General features: G+C 31.2%; 2 protein-coding genes and 1 long non-coding RNA gene across 3 annotated transcripts; 2 read left to right on the plus strand and 1 right to left on the minus strand.

The window, feature by feature from the left end:
* Positions 1-1,708: 1,708 nt before the first annotated feature.
* LOC110612877 (histone H4) lies at positions 1,709-2,274 on the minus strand. Its single transcript, XM_021753711.2, has one exon. The coding sequence runs from the start codon at positions 2,183-2,185 to the stop codon at positions 1,874-1,876; it is 312 nt and encodes a 103-aa protein (XP_021609403.1). The 5' UTR covers positions 2,186-2,274; the 3' UTR covers positions 1,709-1,873.
* A 1,544-nt stretch (positions 2,275-3,818) lies between these two features.
* Positions 3,819-6,080, plus strand: LOC110614152. The gene is made up of 2 exons (XR_002487744.2): positions 3,819-5,248; positions 5,342-6,080. It is a non-coding gene; the product is annotated as an uncharacterized LOC110614152 (long non-coding RNA).
* Positions 6,081-6,872: 792 nt separating this feature from the next.
* On the plus strand, positions 6,873-7,269 carry LOC110612952. The gene is made up of 2 exons (XM_021753821.2): positions 6,873-7,125; positions 7,223-7,269. Exons 1-2 carry the CDS (start codon positions 7,002-7,004, stop codon positions 7,267-7,269), a joined length of 171 nt encoding a protein of 56 aa, XP_021609513.1. The 5' UTR covers positions 6,873-7,001.
* Positions 7,270-11,977: the final 4,708 nt, after the last annotated feature.

Consider the following 11,977-nt stretch of genomic DNA (forward strand, 5'->3'; position numbering starts at 1 on the left):
TAATAAGATACTGGTACTTTTTTCGTATCGTCAGTTTTCTTGCTATCGTCACCGCGCTGTTCTTTACGCCAAGGTATCTAACTTTGCCAAGGAAAAACAGGAAAAGACATGCGATAATGTTCAATTTGTTAAGCGATCAATAATCATTAAGGTTTCATTTCGTTTTCGATGCGGATTTTTCAACCGATTCTTCAGTTTTAATGACAATGTTTTCAGAAGAATCTTTTGGTCGTATCTGTTAGAAGAGATCTAACTTTACAGTTTTCAGCATAAATTTTTAATTTTGAATAAAAAATTTTAATTTTTAAATTTATTATAATTATAATAATTTTTTAAATTAATTTTTATCACATAAATAATTTAATTTATTAAAATTAAATCTTAATTAAAATTTTAAACTTGTCATTAGATGAAATTTTTAAATTATATAATTAAAATATTTAATTTTTTATAATTAAATAAGAATATTAATTAACATTTTTTAATTTTTAATTAAAATTTAATTCAAATTAATCAAATTATTTATATGATAAAAATAATAATACATAATATGCATATGTGATTTAATTTAAATTTAATTAAAATTAATTTAAAAAATTAATACAATTTATAATAAATTTAAAATTATATAATGTTATGTCAATTAAAGAAACAAATTATATAATGAAATATTTTTGTTTATATACATATATTATTATTAATTTCATTAATAAATTGCACAGCATATAACATTATCATATAGATTTTTCTAAAATTTGACATGATTAATTATTTTCTCTAAAGCAAAGATAAATATTTAGAGAAAATAATTTATTTAAGTTGTATTTAAATACATACATGAAAATATTAAAAGAAAAGTAATTTTTCATGATAAACTTACAAATTCTAAAAAAATCTATAAAACAAAGAAATATTTTCGTAATTTTTTGATAGCAAATATTTTAATAATTTAAAAAGTAAAGGCAACTTTCCTTCAATTTTTGTTATCTTTAATTTTCTCTTAATTAAATATAAAAAATGAAAAAAAAAATTTCTCTCCAATTTTCCCACCCCTTTTATTTTCTCACAAGTTAGAATAGGTGAAATCACAAGTTCTAGTTTTAATTTTAATCAAAATTCAATGATCCCCTTTCTTGTGAGAATTTGTTGTCATTGTTTCAACTTTCCATCGTCATTATAAGAATCTTTTTTGTTCTTTATTGGAATAACTGAAGATTAATGCAAGCAGCTAGAGTTGAAGAAACACTATAGATGAAAACGAGAGAAGAGGGAGCATGAAAATTTCCAATATCTAGAAAGGGTGCTTCTTCAATGGCTTGTTCACAATGTTAGTTGAAGCTAAACTGCAATCAACCAAAATAGCCATGTTTAAGCTCTAAAATAATTAGAGGCGACATTTTAATTTTATAGAAACAAATATAATTATAATAAAAAAGCAATTTCAATTACAAGGAAAACAGAGCAACGTCTGGCCGCCTGCGTAATGCAATACACCGAATCAACACATCCAGCTCAATATCATTTCAACAAACACGTAGAATGCAGACAACACTGGTACGCACACCTCAACGGCAACGAGCAAATTTCAATTGCTTCAATATGTGACCACTTCCATGTAATCGGGTACTATCTTTTCTCAGCAGTTTCGCAAGCATCCAAACGACAGAGGGGAAAAACCCAGAAAAAAACAATAAAAGAAGAATATCAATTCTACCAGAAAATAAAAATTCTATTACTTGAGAAAAGGCGGCAATTACACAAATATTAGAAGCCATATTCAGAAAGAAGTCCCAGATCTAAAGAAAAGATCTACAATCCCATAAACTACCACCCTAATTCCTAAGAGTCCTACCTCAAAATAAACATATAAAACCTAACCCCCAAAACCATACAAAGTCCTTCCCTGCCTCTTGAGGGCATAAACCACGTCCATCGCGGTAACAGTCTTTCTCCTGGCGTGCTCAGTATAAGTCACAGCATCGCGAATCACGTTCTCCAAGAAGATCTTGAGGACTCCACGAGTCTCCTCATAGATCAAGCCACTAATCCTCTTCACACCGCCTCTACGAGCCAAACGACGAATAGCAGGCTTGGTGATGCCCTGAATGTTATCTCTTAAGACCTTCCTGTGCCTCTTGGCTCCTCCCTTTCCCAAACCCTTGCCTCCCTTTCCACGACCAGACATTTTCCCGGAAAGATTTTGAAAACTTCTAACAGAGAGTCTTAAGATTGATAAGCTTCAGCGGGATTCGATTTGACATGTTCTAAGAGAGGCATTTGGGTATTTATTCAGTGGCTTGGAAGGATTTCGGATAGGCGGGCAATATTTGAAGCCGTTGGATTTAACTTTTAATCGACGGCTGTAAATTATTTTGAGAGTTGTGCCACGGATTGTGCTTTTTTTGTACTGACGATTTCGATGCTCTAGCACGGTTTGCTAATGATCGTTAGATTTATGCATATCGACGACTATGATTGTCGATCCGCGTGACTCGACAATTATAGATGTGAACCGTGGATTGCATGAGAAGCAACGGCTACGAGTGCTGATCCGTTTGAAATGTAAACTTTAGATATGGACCATGTATACCAGTTTGCATTCGGGTGGGTGGAATTGGTTCTGTGGGCCCAAGACGTTTATCCCGTTCGGTCATTCACTGGATGTTTTTAACATCACGAGTTTAATCCATCCTAGTAACCTTTAACAGCAAGTTTAGAATTGAGTTCCGCGATTAGAAAAATATTTTTTAAAAATTAAAAATTATTTTAAACACTGTTAAAAAATTAGTTTAAAGAACATTAATTTTTTATTCTATAATTTTTATTTATTTTTTTATATATTTAAAAAATAATATTTTTTATTAATTTTTTATTATATTTATTTTAAAAATATTAAATTTTATTAAATATTAAAAAATATTTTAAAAAATTTTTAAAAATAAAATAAAATAAAATAAAATAAAATAGAATTATAATATTTAATTTATATGTTATTATTAAAAAAATAAAATAAATAATAATTTTAAAATAATTAAAAAATATAAATAAAAATTATAAAATACAGAGAGTATTTTATTATTTTAAAAGCATATTTAGAATTGAATTTAACGATTAGAAAAATATTTTTATCATTTCACATACAATTAAAAAAATCAGTTTGTAAATAACTATTTTAATATTTTTATAATTAAATTATATAAAAAATAATAATTATTTTTTATACTTTTTAAATAATATTTTTCAAAAATATTTTTATTATTGACAATTTTAACGACAATATTAAACAGAACTTAATAGATTTTAGATACTATTTGATATAGTTAATAAAAAAAAAATCTTTATATTCTCCTTCGATCTTATAATTTTTATTTATTTTATTTTTTAACACATATTAAATATTAAAAAAAATAAATTTTATTAATTTTTTAATTATATTTATTTAAAAAATATTAAATTTTATTAAATATTAAGAGATATTTTAAAAAATTTCAAATTAAATAAAATTACAATTAATTACAATAATATAAAAAAGTAATAATAATTTTAAAATAATTAAAAATAAAAAAAGATAAATAAAAATTATAAGATGGAAAGAATATTTTTTATACATTTATGAAAATTTTTTGTAAAAGTAGATAAAAATATTAATTTTAAAAAAATATTAATTTTTAGAAAATAAAAAAAAATCATATAAAAATATCAACAACTATTATCACTTTAGCATATATATAATTAATAAATAATATATATATATGGAATGGTAATAAATACCAATAAGAAAAGCGAGAATGGACGGTGATGGTGCGAAGTGATGAGTTCCATACCAATAAGAAAAGAGAGAATGGACGGTGATGGTGGGAAGTGATGAGTTCCATACCAATAAGAAAAGAGAGAATGGATGGTGATGGTGGGAAGTGATGAGAGTAATGGCGAAAGAGTGAGAGCGAGAGCGAGAAAGGAATATGGGTGAAAGTTGATGAAATTGAAGTCCGGGAGTTCATCAGATTAGGACACTTAAGGCAATGATTTAGTCTAACAAAGAGAGAGTGAATAAATGGAAAGAATAAATGGGAGTTAATGAATGGGTTATGAGTTTGAAAAGGTTAAGATTTCTTGAGAAAAACTAAGAATAGTGGTTTAGTGAATATGAATATTAAGGATGTCTTCAGTTTGGGTTAAATCAGTGGTATATTTCTAATTGTCTGACTGATCATGTCCCATCAGATTGATTTTTGAAGAACCGCCATGCGATATTTTTTCAAGAAGTTGAATTAATATTTGAATTATGTGGCCTATGAAACCCTTTTCTCAATCACCTTGATCTACTTTTGATTTTCACGATCTTTCCTCGTTTTGTATCTCCTCTCGTTCACTTTTTTGGAACTTCTGACTACGGGTACATTACTTTCTGCCATGACTCCCATTGAGTTCCCCATGGTTAAGAGGTTACCTTCTAACTTTACTTCCAGCAATCTTCATCGAGCTATCCCTAGGGTTTCTATCTACTGATTCTTATTATATCCGACTTCGAAGACGATTGTGTTGTATTTTTCTCTACTCCCGCTATTTTCGAAGATGCCCAAAATGGGAAGAAATTGGTTTTCTATATGAAGCAATTTGAATATGAGCTGTCTTTTCTCCTTTCTCACTTTTTCATAGAGATTTTTCAAATTTCACCAAGTTTTCCTAGGATGTTGACTCTAACCTCTATTTTGTTTATGAGGGCTTTTTGAGGCAGTGTGCTGGGAATGGTGTTTTAGGTAGTCCATTATTCTCTTTTAAGTCTCTTTTTAGGATTACCAAGTCTAATAACGTGTTCTGGAGTTTTTGTGGTCGTATGGGTCTTTCTATTTTTGTTGGCCACAAAGGCACATTCATCATGGGAGGGAGAGTTTAGAGTTTTGCTATTGTCTGTCTGAGGAGAAAGTTAAGTCTCTTTTTAGGATTACCAAGTCTAATAACGTGTTCTAGAGTTTTTGTGGTCATATGGGTCTTTCTATTTTTGTTAGAAACAAAGACCCATTCATCATTGGGGGGAGAGTTTAGAGTTTTGCTATTGTCTGTCCGAGGAGAAAGCAAGCATGGGGTTTCGACACCACTTAGGGAAGTGTTAATCCTTTGTGCAATGCCTTCCCTTGTCTGTCAGAGTAAGAATAGTTATATTTTGCTCGATTGACATCTCTTCCATTTAAATATGACATTTTCAGGTGCTTTTTGCTTCTTCCTAAGGATAGCTACTTCGCTACTGGTATTTCATAATTTAATTCTTTGTGTTCTTTGGCCTTTCTTTTCTTATTGAAATTTTCATTTTTATAATTTGAAGCTTCTAACATTTTAATAGGTTTGACCATAATGTCCCAGAATTTTACATTATCCAAGGATTTCGTTAAACAGGCTGTCGAGTAGTTCACTGCTCAAAAGACTACAGAGGTCATTTACAATGCCCTTGGTCTTGAACCTCAGCAGAAGGAAAAATGTGTAACCCTTGACAATCATGGGATTACCCTAGAATACAGTCATTGAGGAGAGTGTCTTGGAGATTATGAAGGAGGCAAGCATTAGGAAAACAATTGAAAAAGGGGTGTTCAGCAAACGACACATGAAGGAGATCGATCCTGTTATCTCTGCTATTTAGTTTTTCCCATTCAACCATTCCTTGGATAGGTTATTCAAAGTTTTAGTGCATAAAAAAGGCGGCATTGATTGTAAAGCTGCGTTATTATGACTATATGGTAGGGGATCTGACTCAATCATGGAGATTATCGACTCCCTTTCTTTGGCGTCTGATTTTTTCATTGCACTTGCAGAGATGAGCTTCTTCTCTTTGGTGTTGGAAGGTTTGGATTTTGCCTCTTGCTACTGTTTGTCCTTTTGCTTCTTTAATAAGTTTTTATGGCATCAAGTACTATGTAGGAGCAATAATTGTCGATCCTTTTCTCGTTACCAATGGTAGCCAAAGGTTCTTCCATGGGAAGGAGCAGCAATTCCAAAAGTTTGATCGGATTTAATTTTCAAGTTATTTGTAAGTGGATCTTTAAAATTTTATTCTTAATGAGTTTTTTTTATAAATTTTTTAGACCTTAAAATTCTGATTTATGTTATATTTTGAGTCTTAGGCCTTTTTTATAAATGATATTCTTTATATAAAAATAAATATATAATTTTTTTGGTAAAGAAATAAGAGGGAGTGAATTCGAGTGAGAGATGAAAGGAGTTTTTTTTAAAAAAAAAAATTATAATGATCTGTAAAATTGCATATTAATAACTTTAATAATATTTAAACTAACTCTCTATTTATTTATGATATTATTTAATTTTAATTTAAAAATTAAAATATATTATCAAATTTATATATATAAGTATGAAGAAGAAGTGTGCAAAATAATTTTCTTTTTTGAAAAAAGTAATTAAAAAATATTTTGTATTAATTAAAAATTTTAAATTCTCTAAATAATAAAAAATATAAAAAAATATTTTTATGAAAAATATTTTCAGTAAAATAAATGAAAATTAATTTTTTAAAAAAATTAAAATTATATAACTAAATTAAAAATATACTAAAAATTAAAGCCACTGCAGAGAAAAGTACACTAAGTCACTCCGTTCTTATATCAACGAGTATTTTATATAAAAAATTTAGATTGGAAACTGATAAGATTTCTCAATTCTAATATGTAGTAACTCTAATTTTCAGAATTTGAATACAAATTTAATAGGCAAATTCAAATTTATTCAAGGTGAAATCTGGCTTAGAAATTTTGCGTAATAACAGGCTCAAACAAGCCCAACTCAGCGAGCCCAATAAATAGGGCCAACGTATATATTTGACCCAATTTTCCATGAGCCAATCACAAGCCGTCCGATTCTATCCCTCAACGTTAGGCTAAAATGAAATCCGACGGTAACTAAGAGCAGGATTCTAACTGCAAATCTCGCCGTCCAGTCCAGATCCGCTAGACCAGAGAACAGAGAGAGAGAGAGAGAGAGAGAGAGAGATAAAGATGCCTAGGTGGTTCGATCCATGGCCCGTCTTCTTCAAGCGAGAGTTTAACAGGAACTGGCCGTTCCTGGTCGGCTTCGCCGTAACTGGAGCCATCATCACCAAGTTCTCTCTCGGCCTTACAGGTACCACATGTCGATCTACGCCTTGTTTTTTTTACTGTGTGTTATGTCTTCAAATATCTCTATAATTTGATCGGGTTTGCCTCTTAATTTTTTCCAGAGGAGGATGCGAAAAATTCACCTTTCGTCCAGAGGCACAAGAGGTAAATTTCTGAACCCTAGAGTCGATCCTTCTTTCTTTGTTTGTGATCTTTTTTTTTTTTTCAGTGTAGTTTTGTTATAATATGTAAGTTTACTTTATGATTGAGCTGAAGTTAATGTGAAAATTAGGATTTAAGTGTCAGAGAGGCGCTCAAGTATTCATGCTTGTATAGCGTAAGCATGCTTAGATTTTTCAAATGATAATCACTATGATTCTTTTCCTGAAATATAGTGTTTGGATTTCTGTGTGATCTGAGTGGAACCAGCGTTTGCTCAGTGGTTCACAGCCTGATGTGTTTTGGATCCCAAATTTTTATTCTAATATCCTTTTGTGGTTCTAATGTGTTGTATATCGATAAACAATCTTTACCATGTCTGTGTTGGGGCTTTTGTGGGGATTTTGAAGGGACTAGTCATGAAGAATGGGAGCATAATGGTTGCCATTTTACATAGTTGCACCTTGTGCACATTCCTCTATAACCTAAAGGAATTGGATTGAATAGTTAATGCAGCCAACATAGAGGAGATGATTTTAAGCCATTGGTATTAGGATATGTATGAATACAACTGCCTGGTCATTGAATATGCTCTTGTTCTTGGTGGGACTTATGAATAGCCAGGAAGCAGTCTTGAGAGCCTGGGATTAATGATTTTTAATTATCTTCTTTTCTTTCTGTGTTTCAGTTGTGTCCATTTTGTGCATGTGTGTCCATATAAAGCTTGTTCTTAATTTGTGCAGTCATAGGAGTTGCCTATGATGATTTGTTTAATTAATATCTTTGAGATTGTTGTGGTTATGTGGTTATTGGAACTACTTGGATAGATTAATTTCTTTCATTGTCATCTACAAACAGCACTCACTAATAATGCTATCTTTTGAATGGTATTTGCTGCTCTTGGTATGTGGTAAATGCCATTGTCATTGTTAGAGTGCATCTAATATAAGTCTGACCTCATATGGGAATAAGTTTAACAATCGTTTGATTAAATATTTAGATCAATATTTATTTGAATTAATTAAAATGTATATAATGAATGCATAAATATAAAATATTTTATCATATGGTTGTAAAAATGGTCCTTATATGCGCTTAAGCTCTCCATAGTCTTACCCTTGTTATGATCTGTTTTATTGTATTAGTAAAGTAGGATAATTTTTCTGTGAAGCAGAAAAGTACATATTCTCAATGATTGTGGGTTATATAATTTTGGCATATTTACACAACTTTGTGTATGATTTTGCTTGGTTTATATGTGTGCAGATGAATTGGAAACCCAATAAAGTTATCAGCAGTGCACTTATTGCTGGAAAGGAAACAGATTTGAAGTGTTTTTTTGGTCTATAAACTTCAATAAAAGGAGAGATGTTATATATTCTCCAGGTGTAATTTTTCTATCAGAGGTTGCTTTCTTTACTTGAATAACATTGAACACATTTATTAAATGGCTGTTTACATTTTGTTGAATTGAACATCTTTTGGGTGGAGTTGTGATTTGAGCTTCTGACATTTGAAACGCAGGCAGACAATTTGATGGACTATGGAATATTTCACATTAAATCATTGAGATATTTGGAATTATGTATTTTCAGGGGCTATGGAAATTTGACAAAGCACTGTCTTTTAAGGTAGCTCCTAGTATGATGGAAGATTTTGCCTCCCTTAGTGAAGTCTCCATATTCTTCTTGAGCTGGTGTTTTGCCAGCCTTTGCCTTCCTACCCTTGAGGTCCCTAGGCATACCTTTCCCCTTATTTTGCCTCTTTCTGCTCTAGATCTAGAGCTTTTCTACCCTTCAATTGTTTTATGTTTTTTCCACTTGCTTTCCGACCATGTTCTATTCAGATCTAAGCTGTTTCTCTGTGTTGACATTTAGGATGTACAGTGGAATCGCTCTGATCCAGCTAAGTAGTTTTCAGCGGGGTCTCTGATGGGTCTTGTTATGACTAAGAGATGGGATTGATACACAAAAAATTTCCCTCTATTTCATCTCTTCCTTTACTTCTTCTGTTCTACCTTCCTTCTCTCCCTTCTTCCCTTCTATTTCCTTTTCCCTTTTCCTTTGTTTCCTGTGGAGATGTGCCCTTGCGATAATAATTGGTACGAGTGCAGATACCAAGAGGGTGAAGCTTCAAATAAGTTCCTTTCTAGCTTTTTTTTCTGTCTTGGAAAGGTGTAGGCCTGTTATTTATAGACTTTTCTATAGTCTTTTTAGCTCTTACATTACAATAATCAGAATTCTTTGGAGGATATTACTGTAACTTTTTTTCAAGCTGGGCGTGGAGATACATCGTGGGATAGGTTGCACGTGGAGACAATTGGCATGACAGTGAAAAGGGGGATGAAAATAGAAGAAAGGGAAGGAGGGAACGAAGGGAGAATAATAGAAGAAGGAAAGAAAGAGAGAATTAGAGAAATATTTGTTGTGCATTCACCAGAAGATCTATCAATTACAATCTTCCGCTATGTGTACAGTGTATTATCGTATTATTTTCGTTTGGAAAACTTATTTACAAAAAACAATAAATGAAAATTGATATAAAAAATAAAGCTCAATTGAATTGAAAATTTTAAGGACCCTTAATTCCAAAAATAAGAGGATCTCACCTCCCTCCTTTATTGTGACCTCCTTGATGAGTTGATTCTATGTGCTCTTGAAGCAGAGGGTCTCAATTGTTGTTAGTGTTGCAGCCATCCCTATCTCTTTTGAGCAGGAGCGGCTCCGTTATCTCTACCCAGATCTAGGTTTTCTCTCTTCAATTGGTATCTCTACCCAGATCTAGGTTTTCTCTCTTCAATTGGTATCTCTATACAGATCTAGGTTTTCTCTCTTCAATTGGTATCTCTACCCAGAATTGGTGTGAGGTTGTATTATAGTTTTGTGTTGGTCTTTTTGTTATGAGCAGGTTGAGCTTTTGTGAGGTATGGATGTTTTCGTGCTCTGATTTTTCTCGATTCTGTGTAATTGTTCATTTAGGTTTGTAAGTTTGGATGATTTCTTATCTTTGGCTCTTTCTCGTTACTCAATTGGTGAACGTGGTTAGACGGTAGCTGAGAAATCTTTCCTTACATAGCACGCCACCACCATCCGGCAATCTTCGCGCAAAGGCTAACCTTCTTTGACTTGGGAAGAGGTTGTCTGGTAGCCCTTGTCCTTCCTTCCTCTTAGATTTGGTTTGCATGTGCTTGATTTGAGTTTTTTCTTTGATGTCTTTCTCCATGGGTGTTACAGTTAGTTGAGCAAGCTTTTGCTTTTCTTCTTTGGGCTCCATTTGATTTTCCTTTTCTTGGAGAAACCTGCCTCTATAGCAATCATTCTTGGCTAACGGTTGTGTCAATACTATACCTGGATTCGGATCTCCTACTTTTGAGCCTAGGATTTCACCGATTGCACTTCAATATTTTTTTTATCTCGTATTGTTGGTGGCCTTAGATTCATGGACGTTAGTTTTAGTTTTATATGGATTATCCTTGTATTAGCTTTTGGCCTTTATTATTCAATGAATATAAGATCGTTGAGAAAAAAAAAAAAAGGAAATCCTTATTGTGACAAGTCTTCCTAAGTGTGACATTTGATGAACTCCTTTTTCTAGCCAATAATTCATAAATGCTCAGTATGGAATTAAAAATTTTAAGAAATTCAATTTAATTAAAAGAAAGGAAAGAATTCAATTATTTTTAATTTAAAAAATATTTATTATACATAAAAATGAAATCTGACATTATTTTGTAAGCATCCATTTAAATTATTTTTTAATAAAATTGTCCATATCACAAGAATATTTGGCATTGAATTTAAAAATAAAACAAAATACTTTTTAAAAAATATCATTTAAAATTCGGGTGAAAAAAGGTAAGTTGAGAAAATTTATTTTATTATTTTAACGTTTTTATAACTAAATTATATTAAAATTAAATTTAAATTAATTTTTAATATTTGTTAAATAGTATGCGTAAGAAACTGCTTTTTGGGTTAGACAATAATCCTTTAAGTGAAGCTTAAGTAGTGAGTATTTTCAAGCAATCAAAGTACACAAACGTTATTTAAGTAGGTTGTTGGTTTCTTGATTTCTATGTCCAGCGCTCCTCGATGTTACATTTTTCAATTAAAAAAACTTGACACGTGATCTGTTTATATTTATACCTTAAGATTATAACATTATTTTCCTGTTATTTAGGATTTTTCTTTTTTTTTTTTCCTTTCATTTTCTTTTTACTATCAACTTAAATTACTTTTAGGCTGAGTATTTAATTTTTTTTTTAAACTGCAATCGAATTGTTAAGTCTTAAGGGTAAGTGTACATAGAAAACCCCTTAGGGCAGAAGAAGCAATAAGCCGAGAGGCCATAGAATGCTGGAATTCCACCACACTATAAAGCCTTAAAATTCACCTGGTCCAAAACCTAGAGCTAACACACAAATGCCACCACCATTGGAAGCAATAAAGCCAATACTAGAGAAGATGATGGTAGGCATCGGACAAGTCTTGCATGTATAGGAAAGACCGCAAAAATAATACAGAAGATAAAAGAAGTCACACCCAAACACTCACAGAAAATTCGAGAAACAAGGAGGATTCAACCTTTATTGACAGAAAATTCTCTCCCTCTAATTAGAAAAAAAAAAACTCTACTATAAATGACCAAATTATCTTAATTAAAATTTTCTCATTTTATTTCTAATATATGCAACATCCCTTTTCTTTAATTGTTGCAAT

This window comes from Manihot esculenta, chromosome 4, assembly GCF_001659605.2.
Source record: "Manihot esculenta cultivar AM560-2 chromosome 4, M.esculenta_v8, whole genome shotgun sequence".
In the NCBI taxonomy this organism is placed as follows: domain Eukaryota; kingdom Viridiplantae; phylum Streptophyta; class Magnoliopsida; order Malpighiales; family Euphorbiaceae; genus Manihot; species Manihot esculenta.

Excerpts from the sequence above, each read along its gene's own strand:
- LOC110612877 (XM_021753711.2), bottom strand. The coding sequence starts at position 2,185 with ATGTCTGGTCGTGGAAAGGGAGGCAAGGGTTTGGGAAAGGGAGGAGCC.
- LOC110612952 (XM_021753821.2), top strand. The coding sequence starts at position 7,002 with ATGCCTAGGTGGTTCGATCCATGGCCCGTCTTCTTCAAGCGAGAGTTT. Across the intron at positions 7,126-7,222 it reads GTTCTCTCTCGGCCTTACAG|AGGAGGATGCGAAAAATTCA; the intron begins GTACCACATGTC and ends AATTTTTTCCAG.